Source organism: Ictidomys tridecemlineatus, chromosome 2, assembly GCF_052094955.1.
Source record: "Ictidomys tridecemlineatus isolate mIctTri1 chromosome 2, mIctTri1.hap1, whole genome shotgun sequence".
Taxonomy (NCBI): Eukaryota; Metazoa; Chordata; class Mammalia; order Rodentia; family Sciuridae; genus Ictidomys; species Ictidomys tridecemlineatus.
In genome coordinates, this window is record NC_135478.1 from 132,706,965 (window position 1) to 132,725,639 (window position 18,675).

The following is an 18,675-nucleotide window of genomic DNA, read 5'->3' on the forward strand; positions in this document are numbered from 1 at the left end:
ATGCGGATATGGGCGGGTCAGGCGCGTGGGGATTGGCAGAGCGCGGCGATGGGTGGGACAGGCGCGCCGGGATTGGTGGGATGCGATGATGGGCGGGCCGGGCGCGCGGGGATTCGCGGGATGTGGAGCGTCGCTTGGTGAGTGCAGACCTGCGGGGTTGAATGGGCTCAAGGCCACGGATCCAAGACAAGGGCTTCCGGGGCCGCAACTCGCATCTTGGGGAACATTCTGCACTACCGCGCTGGACCTAGCTCCGGACGCTGAGGGGAGGGCGGCCACGGGTGGGTCCGATTCCCGCCACATGCGACGCGGTAGCTGGCGGGCCGCAGCCACCGTAGTGCACATTTGGCTTAAAGTTGATGTAGATTCGCGCTTTGGGCGGATAACGAGAGCTTGCATTGTGCAGCACAGCTGTCCAGTACAGGGAACACGAACCAGCTACGGGGTTTTGAACTTCCTAAACAAAACAACAAGTAGGTTTGGGGGCGGAGAAAGCTGTGGTGGTAAAATATCCAAACTATTGTCATTTCAATTGTGTGTGAAGAATATCTTGAGTTATTGTTTGTATTTTCAAAATCACATGTACGTCCTGCAGGTACAACTCGGTTGAATTCCAATGAAACAAACAGTGCGGTTCTAGGTGCTGGTAATATCTCCAGGAATAAAACAAAAATCTTTGCTGTCCTGGAGCTTATCGTCTAGCTGGAGGAGGCAGGCAAACTTAAAGTATACAGTTTATTAGGAGAAAATGCTGCGAACAACAATTAGAGAAGCAGACATACCGGGGAGGGTTGCACTTGAAAATTAATATGGAGAGGGGTAGGTGAATTTTTGAGTAAGGACATGAAGAACCAGTGAGGTATATGGGAGAAGTACCAACCAGAATACAGATACCTCTCCTGGAGCCCCTGCTGTGGGAGGGTCATTAGGAGGAGTGAGAGACATGGTAGGGGAGGACCATTGGGGCAGATCTCATAGGCCACTATAAGAACATAGGGCTTTACATAGTGAAATAGGGAATCTTTGAAAAGTTTCCAACAGAGCAGCAACTGATTTATGTTTTTTTATTTAAATTAGTTGTATTTTTATTACTTAGTTGTTATTATTCTTAGATGGTAAGCTTATTTAGTAATAAGGCTGGCCTCATTTTTTGAGATGGAGCAGGGCTGGGGAACTGGAAGGAGGCAAATCAGGTATTCCAGTTGGGTTGTACTAAGTTTGAGACTCTGGTAGCTGTCCAGATGGAAATGCCTGAGTGGATGCCTGAATTTGGGATTTGCAGAGAGCTCCAAATGAGAGAATCACTCTCAGCTTTCCTTTTCTCCCTTCCTGGCCTAGGGTTACAGAGTGAGACAGATATCCAGACACAGATAGTTCCAGGAAAACACTATGTCTGTTCTCCCTTCCCCTAACCCCCCCCCCCTTTTTTTTTTTTTTTTTTTTTTTTGGTGCAGGGGATTAAACCCAGAGGTGTTTAACCACTGAGCCACATTCCCAGACCTTTTTATTTTTTTACTTTGAGACAGAGTCTCCAGAAGCTGCTTACAGCCTAAGTTGCTGAGGCTCCTTTGAAATTTTGATCCTCCTGCCTTAGCTTCCTGACCTGCTGGGATCACAGGCTGTTCACTACCCACACCCAGCTTATGTTCCCCTTCTATCTTAGTGCCCTTTGAAGTATGGGCAGCTTGGTTGAGACACCAGCAGAGTTCTGCCTTGGGTTGGGACAGGAGTGGCAAGAATGCCTTTGTTTTCTTGCAGTGACCCTCTTTGGCCTGGGCACAGCTGTCTGACGGACAAAGCAAGCCAAGAGTACAGCCATGTTTTCTGAACAGGCAGCTCAGAGGCCCCACACTTTGCTGTCTCCACCAACAGTCAACAATGCCACCTTTGCCCGGGTGCCTGTGGCAACTTACACCAACTCCTCACAACCCTTCAGGTTGGGGGAGAGAAGTTTTAGTCGACAGTACGCCCATATTTATGCCACTCGCCTCATCCAGATGCGACCCTTCTTGGTGAACCGGGCCCTGCAGCATTGGGGTGAGTTTAGGGGGTAATCCCCCCACCAGCTCAGAACTTAGAACCAAAATTTTTCTCTAATTTCTACTTCCTAGTTACCTTGGGAAAATTAACCTCTTTATCCTTCAGTTTCTTCTTAAGGTAATAATGAGGATTAAGTAACCTGTGGGTTTCATGTTAAGTTTAGTTCAGAGACTGGTTTGAGGTAAGGGCTTAGTTTTGATGGTGACAGTGAATATTTCATTAGCAGAGGGAAATGTTTTTCCTATCTTCAGTGCAAATTATTCCGCTGTTTGTTCACACTATAGCTAAAGAGCCCCTTGGTATGTCAAGAAGACAAGATTTCTGGAGATGCACACTATGGTCTCCTTACTTCACTGATGGCTTCTCCTGGCTTCCTGTATTGGTAGCCTTGAGTCTTCTGTCCCTTGGGCTTTCTCTATCTTTCCTAATAAAGTGGCCTGGGCAACATGACCCATTTTCTTTTCCTCATTTCTTCTTTGGTGATTGCACCTGCAATTAGATTATTCTCCGTGGTGAAAAAGGACCCCCATCTCCCACTTTTAACTTTTGGATGATGTTACATTTTCATGATTTGCATGAGTGGTTTTCCATGTTGTTTTCAAATTCATCTCCTATTTTGTTTTTAAATTGAGGCTTTTATAGGTAAGACCCTGCCTTACTTATCCCTAGCACCAGACTTGGTGAATCTCAGTCCTGGTGGCCCATGGGAACCACTGGGAACTTTGAGAAACACTGGCTGTCAGGCCCCTCCCACCTCTCATTGAACCATTGGATTAATTCTCAGTTTATTTGGGCAGTGGGAGAACTCTGGGCCTGGAAGTTTGCTAGGTAGATTAGCAAATTCTTTGGGGATGTGATGTTTTCTTTACCTCAGCCCAAAGTACTATTTGCCTGTCCTCTACCACATAACAAGGGGCTGCTTTCTGCCTCTACTAGAGGAAACACATAAAGGGGAGTAATTTGAACTTTTTCCTTGCTTTCCTTTAAGCCATTGGGGACACTGTCCGTGGACTCTCCTGCTGCTTGGGCCCAATATCAATACCACCTTCCAGGAGTTTTAAGCAGCATGTTCTTTCCCAGTGATTGAACCCGCTAACAGTGCTCCCAGGTGATTGACAGCAGCCATTGCATTCCACACACTGACTGTGGGCAAGAATTTAGGCAGCTGCCACAATGAAGGGGGTGACTGGCAGCAGGTCACCACAGACCTGGTGGTGGATGCTGGCTATCACCTAGAATACCCACAGGAGGCTTCTCTGTGTAGCCTGGGCTTCCTCATCAAAGCTTAGCCTGGGGCTGGGGATGTGGCTCAAGCAAGCCATAGCGCGCTTGCCTGGCATGCTTGCGGCCCAGGTTCGATCCTTAGCACCACATACCAACAAAGATGTTGTATCCACTGAGAACTAAAAAATAAATATTAAAATTCTCTCTCTCTCTCTCTCTCTCTCTCTCTCTCTCTCTCTCTCTCTCTCTCTCTCTCTCTCTCTCTCCTCTCTTCTGTCTTAAAAAAAAAAAAAAAAAAAGCTTAGCCTGCCTCTCAGAATTGGTCTCTCTCTACTCACCTGTTCCCTGAACATGCCAAGCCTTCCTGCTGTAGACTTTTTCCATTGACTGGCACATTCTCTCCCTAGCCTTCTGGCCTTACATTCTCAGTTAAGGTGGCATGTCCTTAGGGAGACCACCTTTGGTGACCTTAACCTGTCAGAGTCTACTCTATATTTTCTACCTCAGCTCCCTATTTGTCCGTGGGCAATTATTTGTGTACTGTCTGTTGGCTGTCTGCCTTCTGGAAGGGGATCAGTGAGAGCAAGTGTTGGTCTTGTGTCCAGTTTTGTTGTTGGTACCAGTGCATTACTTGGAGAAGGGTATCCTGCCTTGGGTTAATGTTTCCACCAAGTACTTAAGGGTCATACATTTGTATCCCAACTCTGTGACCTTAAACATAATACTTAACCTCTCAATGCCTCAGTGTGGGTATAATATTTATTCTTAGTGTATTGTTAGGATTGACTGAGTTGAGTGTACTGTGCTTAGTGGGGCCACCTAGGGCGTGAGAGCATATATTAGTCCATTTTCTGTTATTGTAACAAAATTCTTAAGGTGAGGTACTTCGTGTAGAAAAGAGGTTTATTTAGCTCATAGTTCTGGAGGTTAAACGGTGTGATACCAGCATCAGCTTCATTCCAGTGAGCTCCTCATAGCAAATAGTAGGAGCACATGCAAAAAAAAAAAAAGGGGAGAGATCACATCAACAAACTGAAAGCCAGAGAGCAGTTCAGGGACTGGGCTCATTCCTATAACAACTCACTCTCAGGAGAGCTTTAATCCCTTCTGGGGGCTGCTCCCCCAGTGAGATAAGGACCTCCCACTAGATTCCCCCCTCTTAAACATATCTCTACCTCTCACAAAAAGGTAGAGATATGTTTTAAAAAAAAAAGGTTTTGGACCAAACCTCCAATACACGAACCTTTGCTAGACAAGCCATATCCAAATTCTAGCAGGAATGTGTTGTTTTCTTTGGTGTGTGGTGTTTCTTACTGGTGGTGTGCCCCTCTTATCTTGTTTCAAATTACTCCCCTCTTTGTGCTTCCCCAGATGTACTGAGGAATGTTTTTGGTTCTTCCAGGGCAGGAAAGGGTTGGGCTGTGCAGGGGTCAGTTAAGCTGAGGGACTACATGATCTTCACATTACTGTGCCTCCTCCTTACAGGGGTTTTTCCTAGGCATGGGGATCCATTGTGATGAGTCCACAGGCCTTTAGAGACTTGCGTTCCTTCCTCCTGCCCACCCTGGCTCTCTACAGCTCTCCTCTAGAATGTACAGAACATTCTGATGTGTTCTAACTTACCCCAGGATCCTGGGTACGCCTGGTGATCAGGGCTGCCTGACTCCAGAAGGAACAGAAAACACAGTGGGGTGGAAGAGGGTAGGATGTCTGACCTTTGGATATCTCTGTTTTCAGAGGATGAAGCATTTGGGGACAGAGGATAGAACAGAAGAATGAAAACTCTTAAATTGTAATATTTTTAGGGCCGGATTCTGTTGGGATTTAGCATGCTTCTTTCTAAGAATGATTATTATCATTTAGGCATAAGTGAAGTAATGCTCTGTACTAGTTTCCTATGGCATTATAATAAAGTACCACAAACTTGCTGACTTAAGACAATATTTATTCTCTCCATTCTAGAAGCCAGAAATCTGAAATCAAGTTGTCAACAGGGTTGGTTCCTTCTGGAGACTCTAGGGGAGGATCCTTCCTCCTTCTTCCAGCTTCTGGTGGCTCCGGGCCCTCCCAGGCTTGTGACCACAGAACTCTGGTGCCTGCCCTATCTTCACAAGGCCTTGCTTCTGCATATCTGTCCCTATTTGCTTCTGACTCTTAGGTGGATACTTGGCATCTGGGGCCCCACCACACCCACAGGCTTTGTCCCTCTGGCAGACCCCCCTTCACTGTTGTGCTGGGGTCCAGGAGGTCTTTCACTTTATGTTCTCTCCTTCCTGGTAAAGACAAGGGCCCAGGCCTACAGCACTCTGGTGAGGCTCTTTGTAAGTGCCCCATTGCAGAGGGCTGGGCAGGGACCTCCGCTTGCTTGGTCAGGGGTGGGGCTGGTCTCTGAGTCTGTATCCCTTACACTAGGCAGTGAAGTTGAAGTAAAGAAGCTGTGTGAGCTGCAGCATGGGGAGAAGTGCTGTGTAGTGGGCACTCTGTTCAAGGCCATGCCACTCCAGCCTTCCATCCTGCGTGAGATCAGTGAAGAGGTAAGACCTATGTGGGAGGACACTGATGTGCCACCCTAATAGACCCAAGGGGTTGGGGATGGGTCTCTGCCCATGGAGAGCGAAGGAGCAGGTCCAGAGGGGCAGGGGCTACAATACCATCTTGAAACATAGGAACTTTGGTGGCCTTGATCCCAAGACTACCTACCATTTCTGCCTTTCAGCACAACCTGCTCCCCCAGCCTCCTCGAAGCAAATACATCCACCCAGATGATGAGCTGGTCTTGGAAGATGAATTGCAACGTATCAAACTGAAAGGCACCATTGATGTGTCAAAATTGGTCACAGGTGGGAGCCCAGTGAGAGTGGGTAGAGCCCAGCATGAATATGTTAATATGGGGAGAAACAGGGAATTCAATGAGAGGGTGGTGGAGGTAGGGAGTCCAATGAGGGTATATTGGTAGGAGGTTGGGAGAGACTTCACCATGGTTGTGTTGGGGAGCTCTGTGGGGGCTGTCAGGGCTTGTGCTTGAGGGGCTAGTGCATTTATGTTTGTGGGAAAGTAGGGTGCCATCACTGGGCGAGACCAATCTTCCAGCCTCTACCCAGGGACAGTGACCCCAGAAAGTTGGCTTTAGTTTCAGAGTCCTAAAGAAAATTAACTGGTGTGTTGAGAGAGGCTGGTGGTTCTACCCATTTGGGTGATGGGAGGAGGTGGGAACACCTGACCACCTCACTGCTCCCCAGGAACAGTCCTGGCAGTTTTTGGTTCCGTGAGAGATGATGGAAAGTTTCTGGTAGAGGACCACTGCTTTGCTGACCTTGCTCCACAGAAGCCTGCACCCCCTCTTGACACAGACAGGTGAGGAGTCCCAGTGCCAGGGCCCCAGTGCCAGTGCAAGGAGAGGTATATCCTTCCATGGCACCCTGCAGGACCCCACTGTCTCTGCAGGTTTGTGTTGCTCGTGTCTGGGCTGGGCCTGGGTGGAGGCGGTGGCGAGAGCCTGCTGGGGACTCAACTGCTGGTAGATGTGGTGACGGGGCAGCTCGGGGATGAAGGAGAACAGTGCAGTGCTGCCCATGTCTCCCGGGTTATTCTTGCCGGCAACCTCCTCAGCCACAGCACCCAAAGCAGAGATTCTATCAACAAGGTATGGAGGCTACCTGGCTGTATTCAGCCTTCCTGCTGCAGTGGGCGGGCTCCTGCACTGGGGCTGTATTCACAAGCAGCCCTGCTTCTTGAGGGTATATGGGCCAGAGTGGGGTGCAGGGTCTATGAGGCAACTCTAAATCTTTCTGCTGGTGGGCTTTGCTCTGCTTTCCTCAGCTGAGAACTTAGGTGGGCTCTGGGTGTCCCTTTGACCTCAGGGCCTAAGGGCTTCCTGGGTTTCTACACCCAGGCCAAGTATCTCACCAAGAAAACCCAGGCAGCCAGTGTGGAAGCAGTCAAGATGCTGGATGAGATCCTCCTGCAGTTGAGTGTGAGCAGCTTTGGGGGCTGGCAGGGTGTGGAGACCCCAGTCTGTGAAGCTGTTGAGTGGGGATCGGGAGGTTAGGTGGCTGACTTGGGAAGTGGGAGCTCCCTCAGGTCCTGCAAGCTTTCCCTGCCCTATGCCCTCTAGGCCTCGGTGCCTGTGGACGTGATGCCAGGTGAATTTGATCCAACCAACTATACGCTCCCCCAGCAGCCCCTGCACCACTGCATGTTCCCACTGGCCACTGCCTACTCCACACTGCAGCTGGTCACCAACCCCTACCAGGCCACCATCGATGGAGTCAGGTAGCCGGTACAGCAGAAGGAGCAGGGGAGGAGGCTGGGGAGGAGGCAGGGCAACAAAAGGTTCTTGTACAAGGTTGGCCTGGAGCACCCCCAAAATATGATATGAGCTCTGGGCTGGCTATTATGGGTGGAGCAGAAGCAGTGGGCCCCAGGCCAAGGGTCAGCAGAGCCTTGCCTTGCAGGTTCCTGGGGACATCAGGACAGAATGTGAATGACATTTTCCGATACAGCAGTATGGAAGACCATTTGGAGATTCTGGAGTGGACTCTGCGAGTCCGTCACATCAGCCCCACAGCTCCTGACACCCTAGGTAACAGCATAGTCACACTGGTGGGATCTGCGGGCGAAGACAGTTTCCTGAGATTACACTGCCTTGCCCAGGCCTGTTAAGGAGAAGCCTGTTCTGGAAGCTATTCTAGACTCTTAATTTGTCTTTGGCCATGGCTCCCCAGTGCTCAAGACCATGGGAATATATTGGAAATTTGGGTTTTGCATGGTATAACCCCCCAGTCCCCACCCCTGAGGGCAGAGGCAACAGGGCCCCTGACCTGCCCCTCAGGTCTTGTGGTAACATGACTTTTGTCACAACTGGTGACTTTTAGTGGGTATGAGGAGGAATGCTGCTGTATATCCTGTGAAGGGTAGCCCCAAGGCAGGACTGCCTAGTCCCGGGTATCCTCTATACAGGCTGAGAAGCCCTGCTCAGCAACAGGCCCCTTTCCAGGTTGTTACCCCTTCTACAAAACTGACCCATTCATCTTTCTGGAATGCCCTCATGTCTACTTTTGCGGGAACACTCCCAGTTTTGGCTCCAAAATCATCCGAGGTAAGTTTTGTCTTTTGACAACCCTGAGCTCACAAGAGCAATTTGTTCTTCCCTGGGGGAGAAGCTCCCATGAACTAGATTGCCTGGGGTCTGCCCTGTGACTGTTATTTTATTTAAGGGGGCCAGACTGACTGGGGGCTGAATGGCTCTGAGCTGTGTACTTCTGATGTCACCCCCACTGTGACTCCTCTTTACTTCTGGGGGCTTTCCTGTGAGGCACACCTTGCCCAGAACCCTAAGTGGATCCGATGTGGTTCCTTTGTAGGCCCTGAGGATCAGATGGTGCTGTTGGTGGCCGTTCCTGACTTCAGTGCCACCCAGACTGCCTGCCTGGTGAACCTGCGTAGCTTGGCTTGCCAACCTATCAGCTTTGCTGGTTTTGGAGCAGAGGATGATGACCTTGGAGGCCTGGGGTTGGGCCCCTGATTTAGAGAGGCAGCTGGACCAGGCCATTTGCCTTTGCAATATAAGCCTTGTAAATAAAGCATTTATGTTTACTTGTCTGAGCTTTGACCTCCTCCTGGGCATACCTGGGATAGGACCCTAGTAGGGGCCAGCCTCTCCCCCTCAAGCTGGTCAGAACAGCAATGGTCAGTGCCATGAGCTTGTTTTATTGGTGTGACCTTGGGTGCCTCCCTGCCCCTCCCTGAAGGCTGGCAGGCAGGGCAGGAACCTCTGCACAGACACTGGCTCTTGGGTCCTTGTCTCCTTTGTGTCCCCTGCAGGACCCACACGAGGGGCCTTCCATGTGCTGATGGGTGTGTCTGTGGGCGCAGGCTTGGGAAGTGCTGCTGTAGCTTGAGCTGGGCCAGGTGGTGATGAGACCCTGGTCTTAGAAGTCTCCAAAGTTCACCGTGTAGGTCTCCACTGTTGTGAAGGGGAACGCAGGGCCAGTAGCTATCTCCTCTTCCTCCTCTTCCCCCTCTTCCTCTTCCTCTTCCGGCTCCAACTCAGTCCCAAATTCTGTTCCAAACTCTGTTCCAAACTCTGTCCCATACTCTGTCCCAAACTCTGTTACTACCTCCGTGTAGGTCTCGGTTTCCGATTCCTCCCAACCTGCAGTGGTTGTAGGTAGAAGGCCCCAAGGTCCCCAGGTAGTGCCTGGGGTGGGAGCAGCAGTGGGGCTGGGGACAGGGGTTGGAGTAGTGGTGGGACCCACAGTGGTATTGAGGCGACGCAGTCGCATCCGCTCTCGCATTCGCTCTCGCATTCGCAGGCGGTACTGTAGGCGGCGCTGCTGCAGGCGGCGCTGCTGAGGGGTCATGGGGCGCAAGGGGTCAAGACGCAGAATGGGCCGGTTCCCATTCATGGCTATGATCTCCCGAATGCGTTTCCAGTTGGAGCGAGCCAGGATGAAGTTGCACTGGGTGGCCCCAATGTCATAGTCCACATTGCAGGTCTTGGAACTGGAGGTAAAACCCTCTGCATGGGCTGTCACTCGATACTCACCCGGGTTCAAAATGCGCCAGTAATCACCACCACTTGCTACACAGGAAAGACAAGCTGGCTGTCCCAGAGCCTCTTTAGCTCCACCCTGCCCCTCTGAGCTTCCCAGCCCAACCTCTTCTAGGTGCCCACTAGTCCCTGTTCTTCCTGTGGCCAGGCCTTTCTCTGGCTGAGTCCTGCAGAGCAGGCCATCTTGCCACACTGATATGTCTCCCTTTGTTGTGGGTACTTAGGGAGGACAAGAAAGACTCCACCTGGGGAAGGTGGGTAAAGGTATGCACACAAGGTACCTGTCTTCACGCCATGGTTGATGCCATTCACAGAGATGGTGGCATTGGCAATGGGAATGCTTTGTTCATCTGTCACTATACCTTTGATGCCACGATGCACCTGTGGGAAGGAGGGAGATGAGGCTGGGGGACCACATGGAGACCCTATTTTGAGGGCCCTGTCCCAGACTTCACCCTTCTCTCCACATGCAGCCCAGACTGCCCTACCTGCTCCATGAAGGTGAGCAACGCCTCCTTGTTGTTTTCCCACTCCCGGGGCAGCTCACTTTCATGGGGGAATTTATCACAGCCCAGGTAGATAGAGAGCTCCAGGCAGTTGGTGTGCAGGTAACTGAAGTCGTTGATAGCTGGACGGACAGACAGAATCACAGTCAGCCTCTCCTTGGGCTGTTCCCCACCACAGCCCATCCCAGGTTGACTCACTCCCTGATCGTGGATTCCACTTGGCCCCGTTGACAATGCCCATGCCATTGGTGTAGTCCTGGGCCTGACAGCCTCCTCGGTAGGGCTCTGTCATGGTGAGGTGAGCAGAGGCAAAGGAGATGGCCAGCCAGCGGAAGATGGCATGGTCTGGGGTCTCCTGAGCCTCAGATGCCTCTTCATCATCCTCTCCACGGGCAGCTGCCATGGCTGCAGCCAGCAGCTGCTCCTGGCTGGGTGTGCGGGCCATATCATAGGGGTAGGATACGAGCCGCTCACCACCATTCAGATTTGCTCCGAGCACAAAGGGGTTCTTCTCCATCCAGGCAATGATGGCTCTGACCTCCGTGGATACCTGGGGGTGGCCAGCACAAGGGGCCAAGACTCCCATCATCATACCCCCTCCATCTCCCATCGTCATACCCCCTCCATGCTCATGACAGTGGCTCACTCTCCTCATCCCGTTATGTCCCTCTGACTCTCTCCTAGCCCCTAAATCTCAGCACCTGAGGTTAAGCCCTTTCCTATTCCCCCAGCCCAGATTTTCAGGGTTAATTCCTCACCGTGGCATCTGGAGACAAGTAGCGCTCAGGGATGGGCAGGTTATTGTTGGGGACCCGGTAGGGGACCCATTTCCTCTCCTCAGCTCCCCAGAGCACAGAGTTTAGATCCGGAAAGTCCTCAAAGATGTCAAAGCCTTCCTCGGTCCACAACCCCAGTGCCCAGTTCCCAAACTCTGAGCCCTGTGAGAAGTCAACGGGGTCAGCTTTGTCCTCTTCAGCTGCTCATCCCCCAACCCCCACCCTTCCCTAGCCAGCCCCAGGTTCCACCTACCATCTGTGCAGCCACTTCATAACCATCAGGGTTCAGTGAGGGCACCAGGTGGATGCGAGTGTCCTGCACCAGGTTGCGCACACGGGGGTTCCCATCACGGTACTCTCGGCACAGGTACTGCATGAGCAACAGCAGTAGCTCTCGGCCCAGCACCTCGTTGCCATGGATTCCAGCTGTGTAGCGGAACTCAGGCTCCCCTGAAAGGGCAGGAGCCACAGCAAGCACTCAGTCTCACAAGGCCCAGGGCATTTGAGAAAGGACCCAGACACCAGGGGACAGGGGGCAGGGAGCAGCTGAGGCTTATGGTGCCCAGCAAGACAGGCCTGGATCCCCAGAGGGACTCCAGGAGCAAGCAGGAGGTGGTGAACTCCACATAGCAACTGCACAGGCCCTGCTGCAGTGCCAGGGTCTTGCCTCTGATCCTCTGTGGAGTGGAAGCTGAGCCAAGTAGCTCAGGGCCAGGCAGCCAGGGCTAGCAGAATGGTGCCCTCAGGCCCTCACCCAGCTCATGATCCCCAGGGTTGTCCGAGATCTCCATGGCATATATCTTGAGCCCTCGTGAGCTCTTTCCCAGGCTGTATGTGCGGGTGATGGTGGGGCATTCTTCATTCACCACCTTCATCAGCTGGCAGGGAGAGGGCACCACATCACTGACCATGCCTCTTCCTCTGTCCTGATCTGTTTTATGGGATGGATAGCTAAACCTAGCCCCTCTCAGGTGGCCCACAGGTTCTAGTCTTCCTAAGTCAAGGGGCAGTCAACATCCCTCTAAAGGAGGCTGGGCCCCTGAATCAGCAGGACTGGGCTAGGTATGAGTTCCAGTCACCCCTGAAAAGGGCCCACCCTGGCATGGGACACAAGCTTCTAACCTGGCGCATGTCCTTGTAGCTGTGGTGCCGGAAGTCCAGGTCATCAGTTGCCACCACCTCATTCTGTGCATAGTAGCTGTGGACAGCTGCAGAGGGGTAGGCAGTCGGGATCTTGATGTTGACTCACCCACAGATCAACTCCAGCCACCCCAACCCCTGGCCAGCCCCTCCATACTCACGAGTCACAGGGCAGCCCAGCACTTCCAAGCGCATGCACAGGCTGCCATTCCAGGTAAGTGGGTAGATCCGGATGAATCGAGCCACCACTGGCTCTGGAAGCTCACTCAGCACAGGTGTGTCCTTGTCCACATTCCCATGGAAGATCTGGGGAGGGACAGGCCTCAGAATAGCACTCCTACCCCTTCTGAGAGCCCACTCTGGCCCACACAACAGAAACAGCACAGGGTTCAGGTGCCTACCATTTCCTCATAGCCATTGGTGTACATCATCCATGTCTGGCTGTCATTGCTGAAGCCCACGAAGAAAGTGGTCACAAAGTCGTCACTGTGGAGAAGATGTTGTCAGGGCAAGGCTTCTCTCCTACACCAGGCCCCAGCCCCAGGTGACCTAATCCCCCTTTCTGAACCAGCAGGGCTATGGAGTTTTACTTGGGCATCAGGTACTAGGTCCTGTGCCTGTCCATGGCTGTGGGTGGTAGCTTGTCCCTAACCTCATGCTCATCTGAACTCAGGGGCTAACTACCATGGCTGAGGGTCAGGGGCAAGGCTGGCCACTCATGGATTTTACTGGCTTTTCTAGACCAGCTCAAGGGCTGACTGAAATGTCCCAAATGGGACTCCAAACCTTGCCAACTTCCCAAGAGCCCAGCCACGTACTGAATGCTGGAATCTCGGCCCTGGGTGATGACGCCAGTGAACCGAGTAGTCCTCCTGGTGTCCACCTCAATCCACTGGGTCTGTGAGTCATCCTCAGCACACCATGCCCCATCATAGTAGTCATCCTCATTGGTACCAGCCTGTCCAGGACAGTAGGTTCTGAGCATGGGTGGAAGAGCCCTTTGCCTGCTAGGGGATGGGCCAACCACTCACCCACCTGCATGTTGAGCCGGCCACGCTGTGCCCCTAGGCCATGGCGCAGCATGGAGGAGGCGCGGATCTGGTTGTCCTCAATGCGGTGCGACTCCATCCCAATGGGCGGGCACTCTGAGGACACACACCCCAGGCTGATGGCTAGGGGCTCAGATCTCCCTCCACCAGCCCAGAACCACAGGGCCTACAGCCCATTCCCCTCAAATCAGAGATGCTAATTGGAGGCTGTGGTAGCTTGTGGCTCTGCTTCCCCTGCTTGGGCCACAGCTGCCCTATCTGGAGAAAGAACATACTGATGGTGCTCAGCTCTCAGGAACTCAGGACTCACATTAAATCCCATGCAGAGCCCTGCCAGTCATGACTTCACCCAGATGATGAGGTCATCTGCACACTGGCCCCCACAAGGATGTCCACCTGTAAAGGCAGCTGGAGGCCTCGATTTTCACCCAAGGCCCTCCTCACTCCCAACCCTGCCCCAGCTGCAATTTTGTTTGGTGTACGGTTTTGAGCTAGTTTTTGTCCTATCCCTACCCCATCCCCACTCACTGATTTTCTCCACTGGAGCCCACTCCTCTTCTAGCTCCTCGCCCTTTCGGGGACCTGTAGACAAGGGAGGAACTAGATCCAAGAGCCCAAGGCAACAAGAGTCAAGATGCCCCCATGGGGACCAGCCACACACCTTTTTGGTCTTTGCCCTTTTCCACAGCCCACTTGTCCTCTGTTTCCTCCTTGGGGCTGCTGCCCTTTTTGGGTTTCTCTGGAGGATGCAAGGTAAGAGGTCTGTCATCCTGGGCCTCAGCATGGGTGTGGTCAGACTGAGCTGGGATGTGTGAGTAACAGACTAAGCTCTGAAATGGCTGAGTTGGGACATATAGTAGGTGGGCAGGTTGAGCTGGTGTACTTGGAAGTTGGTCAGGCTAAGTTAGAGTATTTGGGGGGTCAGGATGAGCTAAGACATATGGTGAAGCTTAGCTAGAGCATTTGGGAAGTCAGGATGAGCTTTGACTCATGGATGAAGCTAAGCAAGGGCATATGGGGGGGGTCAGGCTGAGCTAGGGCACATGAAGAGGATGTCTGGCAGGCAGAGCTGGCCGTAGGGGGTGGCCCTGGTCCCACTCACTTAGCTCTTCCTTCTCTTCATCTGTTTCCAACTCAACATGGGGCTTCTGTGGCGGAGGAGGCAGGAAGTAATAGTCCACTATGGGGAGAGAGAGCTTGGCTGAGGCAGCTCTGATCCTGCTCTGGGGGCCTTGGTTCCTGGGTTCACAGGAGCCTACAAAGCAGGACTAGGCAGGAGGGGAGGGAGGTAGGGACAGGCTAAGAAGAGGAGAGGGGTCCTCCTATGAGAGGGTGGGGCATCGGGTGGGACAAACAAGACCCTGCTGAGGTCCCCAACATGGTCCCACAAGGCAGTTTGGCCTGAGGCAAGAAGGAATCAAGACTGGGCAGAGAGTGGTACCAGGGCAGGTGACATGCCTGAGTGGCAGCTGGCACCCTATGGCACCATGAGGACTGAGCTAGAGAGAGGGTTGGAGGAACTGACAGGGATCTGGAGGCAGGAAACGAATAAGGACCTGCTCAAACCCATAGCCCAGGAGAGAGGGAATCTGCAGGTGCCACAAGCACTGGAGATGATGAGCTGGAGCAAGGTGACCCTCAGGAAAGGTAGCAAAGAGCTGGGAGGAAGGAGACACAGGACAGGGAGGGCTGGGCCTGCATGGAATTGAAAGCCTAGGGACACCCCTGTGGGGATAAAGGCAAAGTCAGGAGCCAGGAAAGCAGGCAGGGAAGGCCCAGTCCCTGGCCAGATTCCTGGCCCCATGTGTCCACTCACCTATATCCCTCAGACTCTAGGACACTGGATACTCACTGTCATCATAGTTAGGGATCACGAAGCCATCCCCGTAGTCAGGGGGCAGCACAGGCTTTGGAGGTGGCTCTGTGGAGGTGTGGAGTTGGGGGTAGGCCAGAGCCCCGCCCCTCCCCTCCATCTTTTCCCCTTTTGCCCCCCATCCTACCAATTATCTCCTTCCTCTCTTCTGGCTCCTCAACCTTCTCCTTTGGGCGCTCTGGCCAGAGCCTCCTCCTGATGGGTGGTGGCCTAGGCTGCTTCTGGCGCCGGATATACTCAACTGAGGAGAGGCAGAATCTGATTGGCCCTGCTGAGACGAGTCCTCAGGTAGGGCCACCATTACCCAGGCCAGGTCTGAGCCACTGGGACAGCAGCCTACTCACAGTCCTCGTAGTCCTCCCTTTCTATCTGGTCATTGTAGTCCAGAGTGGGCACCTCAGTCTCCTCCTCAGGTACTAAAGGAAGATGCCAGTGGCTACTAAAAACCCCATTCTGGGAAACCCCTCAAGTGCAGCAAGCCAAGGTGGTTTGTCACCCCGAGGCCAGAAGGATGACAGCCACTCACCAGGCTGGTGCTCTCCGGCCTCTACATGGATCTCCTCTCCTTGACCCTGCCAGGTATTTGGGAAGGCTTCTCCTGCAACACAGATGCCCCAGGAGCAGGTGGATGGGGGCCTGTCCTAACCACCCTGACAGCCTAAGGCCACCAGCCATCACAGGCCCTGTGGACATACTGCCAAGCCCACACTCCTTGGAGTGAGCACTCCTGGTATCCTGCTAGCAACCCTGAAGTTAGAGAGCTGGGCTGGCTGTTGACACCAAGGAAGACAGGAAAGAATCCTGAAAGTTCATACAGCTGGGGACAGAGATCCCCATCCCCAAGCTACCAAGCCCTCTTCCTCCCCAGGAGAGGCTACAGCTCTGAGGAAACTCACTGGTCAAATTGCCAAGTTCATGATAAAAAAATGAGGCCCCAAATCCTACTTTGTTTGTAGGGAGAAGAGTTCCAGGGACCTACCCTCCCCATTCCCAGCCTCTAATAGAGGTCAGAGCCCCATAACCCCAGAGAAACCTGGCACAAACCTCCCTCCTGAGGTGGCTCCCCAAGGTTGGTGTTGGAGGGTGGGGGCAGTGGCCACTCCAAGGTTTCCACAGGGGCTGGAGTGGGGAGTCTCTTCCCGGTCGGGGGCCTTTTGGTGGCCTTGGGTGGCTTCTCCTTGGGCTTCTTGGTGGCCTTGGGTGGCTTCTCCTTGGGTTTCTTTGTGGCCTTGGGTGGCTTCTCCTTGGGCTTCTTAGTGGTCTTGGGTGGCTTTTCCTTCCCCTTCTTGGGAGGCCTCGGGGTCCCCTCCAGGGGCTGCTTGGTTGCCTTGGGGCTTTTGTCCTTCTTCGCTTTCTTCCCTTTGTCTTTAGCCTTTTCTGGAGGTACTGTCCAAGATTAAGATATAGAGCCCACTCTGTCTCCTTGTGGCCACTCAGGATGCCCACAACTTGGGTACAGAGGCTCTTATCAGTCCCCAGAGCAGTTCAGGAAACTAAGAGGTTAAACACTGTGGCACACCTAGTATTTGAGCCTCAGCTTTCTGTGAGTCTGGGATTGTCACCATCACATCTCAGCCTCTCTAAAGCCTAAGTGTGTGACACTCAGATCCAGGGAGAGGCCTACATCTGCCAAAACCTCAAGAGGAGCCCTCCACAATCCACTCCTTCACCAAATGTCCGTTTATCAGTCATGGAGTACCATTCTGTGCTGGACATGGAAGGGACAGAGAGGTGACTAAATCATGCAGGCCTGAAGAAGCAACAGTCATCCCTGCAATTATACAAATTGAAGGACATGGACCTGGGGTATCCCTGCAAAGACAAAGAAACTTCAAAGAAAAGGCACACTTGGTGGGTCCTGAGGCCCCCAAAAGAAGAAAAAGTAAGAGATCTTGGATGGGTTGGGGACCTGAGGGCCACACAGGGGACAGAGGAATAGTCGAGGAGCTTCTGGCTGCCAGGTCATCTCAGGGAGTCTGGGAGCAGGTGCCCCAGGTGGGGCTGTCCCATGGGAATCCTCCCAGGATGCATTAGCAGGAGCTGCAAATGCTGCTGTGAGTTTAATGGTGGATGGGAGACACGAAGGCATTTTGGCTGAAATACAGGAAAGTTACAAAACAACCAGGAGAAGGCCAGTTCCAGCAATATTCAAAAACCCTAGACAGCAAGCCTGGGCTGCTGAAGGTGCCGGGAGGAGAGATGTACAAGGAGAGTCGGGAAAGATCTACAGCTGGGGCTACAGGGAGCAGGAGGAGGAATCTGCTGACCTCAAGAAGAATGAATGGTGCCTTAGAGTCTCCTGGGAGAGAGATCATAAGATCTTTTGCTACCCTCCAGAGAGCCACGGGAAACAGCCAAGATTTATTGACAACTGATTACATAAGAAACCTTGGGTTACATGCCTTGGTGATGCATCACCTCATGTAATTCTCATAATAATCCAGGATTGCCCACTGCCCACTTCCACTTATGGCCGTGGGCCATAGGTCTTCAGCAGCCCCTCCCCATACCTGTGCACTCTTAGGGTAGGTGGGCAAGTGCAGGCGTGGGGTGGGGGTGGGGTGTGGCCTGAAGAGAGGGCCTGTCAGGAAGGACAGCTGGGTGGTAACAGTTCCCTAGCCTAGCCTAAACCCTCTTGGGGCCTGGGGATGAGCTATTAGAACAGTTGTATCCACTGGCCCCCAAAAGCGGCCCTACCTCCCTGTGCTGGATGTGCCTTTAGGTCCCAGGGCTCGGCGCCAGCACTGCCCTCGCCCTGGCACAGCGTCCCAAGAGGCGCGGTTGCAAGTCCTCACCATGAACAGTCTGGGGAGGAGCCAGGCCCTTCAAGTCCTTTCATGCTCACCTAAGGTGCCAATCCCCCCACGGGTCGCCCGGGCCCCAGGCTCTCACCTTCTGCACCCGCCCCCAGCTTGCCCCCTGCCTGGGCTTTGCGGGTGCGCTGGGTGGGTTTGGGAGGCGGCGGGACCTCCACGTCGTCCTCCCGAGGTTCGGGCTCCAGCTCTGACAGGAAGCCTTCGAGGAACTCCTCGATCTCGTCGTCGGTCAGCACCGTCTGTGGGTGCCCCCCAGGACAGAGTGCTAGCAGTGCCAGAAGGCAGCCGAGCAGGGGCACGGTGCGCACGGCCATGGCCGCGGCACCGGGTGTGGGGGTGTGGGGCAGGGGCGCTGGGGGCAGGGGCGGGAGAGGGGTTCTGAGAACTGGAGCGGGGCGGGGATCCTCCGGAAAGGGGTGCAGAAAAGTGCGGGGGAGGGGATTCTGGGAAGGGGTGTGGGTGGCAGGGAGCAAGGGGATCTGAAAGAGGGTGGGAAAGGGTTTCCGAGATGAGGGGAGGTCTGGAGAGAAGTTCGGCGGGCTCTGAGGCTGATGCGGCTCGGGGGTGATGGGGGCGCTCCAAAGCGCTGGAGGCGACTGGGCACTCCAGCCCCGCGTGGCGAGCTCCCGCGCGGACCGCCCTCCAAAATGCTGCGGCCCGGGCGGGGGCGCCGGGGCTTCCGGAGCGGGCTCCCCACC

The 18,675-nt window shown here is 53.5% G+C and overlaps 2 protein-coding genes across 4 annotated transcripts; one reads left to right on the top strand and one right to left on the bottom strand.

Annotated features, from left to right (window-relative positions):
* The first annotated feature begins 67 nt into the window (after positions 1–67).
* On the top strand, positions 68–8,859 carry Pold2 (DNA polymerase delta 2, accessory subunit). Of its 3 annotated transcripts, none has more exons than XM_005319235.5 (11): positions 68–137; positions 1,759–2,037; positions 5,677–5,798; positions 5,981–6,104; positions 6,504–6,618; positions 6,709–6,907; positions 7,157–7,237; positions 7,379–7,536; positions 7,719–7,846; positions 8,261–8,362; positions 8,628–8,859. In XM_005319235.5, exons 2-11 carry the CDS (start codon positions 1,818–1,820, stop codon positions 8,786–8,788), a joined length of 1,410 nt encoding a protein of 469 aa, XP_005319292.2. In that variant the 5' UTR covers positions 68–137; positions 1,759–1,817; the 3' UTR covers positions 8,789–8,859. The 3 variants fall into 3 exon arrangements, with proteins under 3 accessions (XP_005319292.2, XP_021577982.1, XP_040147814.1); XM_021722307.3 differs by lacking the exon at positions 68–137 and adding an exon at positions 144–281; XM_040291880.2 differs by lacking the exon at positions 68–137 and adding an exon at positions 328–473.
* Positions 8,860–8,952: 93 nt separating this feature from the next.
* On the bottom strand, positions 8,953–18,632 carry Aebp1 (AE binding protein 1). Its single transcript, XM_005319234.5, has 21 exons — positions 18,054–18,632; positions 16,206–16,547; positions 15,688–15,759; positions 15,506–15,577; positions 15,289–15,402; positions 15,141–15,209; positions 14,391–14,468; positions 13,950–14,027; positions 13,817–13,870; positions 13,275–13,384; positions 13,058–13,197; positions 12,641–12,725; positions 12,401–12,545; positions 12,222–12,307; positions 11,854–11,977; positions 11,353–11,549; positions 11,082–11,261; positions 10,522–10,873; positions 10,306–10,445; positions 10,099–10,198; positions 8,953–9,847 (listed from the first exon to the last, which is right to left on the bottom strand). The coding sequence occupies exons 1-21, from the start codon at positions 18,289–18,291 to the stop codon at positions 9,195–9,197; spliced, it is 3,429 nt and encodes a 1,142-aa protein (XP_005319291.2). The 5' UTR covers positions 18,292–18,632; the 3' UTR covers positions 8,953–9,194.
* Between the last annotated feature and the right edge of the window lie 43 nt (positions 18,633–18,675).

Bases quoted from the DNA above. Each gene is read 5' to 3' on its own strand.
- Pold2 (XM_005319235.5), top strand. From the start codon at position 1,818: ATGTTTTCTGAACAGGCAGCTCAGAGGCCCCACACTTTGCTGTCTCCA. The intron at 6,908-7,156 runs GTATGGAGGCTA...TTCTACACCCAG, and splicing joins GCAGAGATTCTATCAACAAG to GCCAAGTATCTCACCAAGAA. The intron at 8,363-8,627 runs GTAAGTTTTGTC...GTTCCTTTGTAG, and splicing joins TGGCTCCAAAATCATCCGAG to GCCCTGAGGATCAGATGGTG.
- Aebp1 (XM_005319234.5), bottom strand. From the start codon at position 18,291: ATGGCCGTGCGCACCGTGCCCCTGCTCGGCTGCCTTCTGGCACTGCTA. The intron at 15,760-16,205 runs GTTTGTGCCAGG...TCTGTGTTGCAG, and splicing joins GGAGCCACCTCAGGAGGGAG to GAGAAGCCTTCCCAAATACC. The intron at 14,028-14,390 runs GTGAGTGGGACC...TGCATCCTCCAG, and splicing joins TGAAGAGAAGGAAGAGCTAA to AGAAACCCAAAAAGGGCAGC.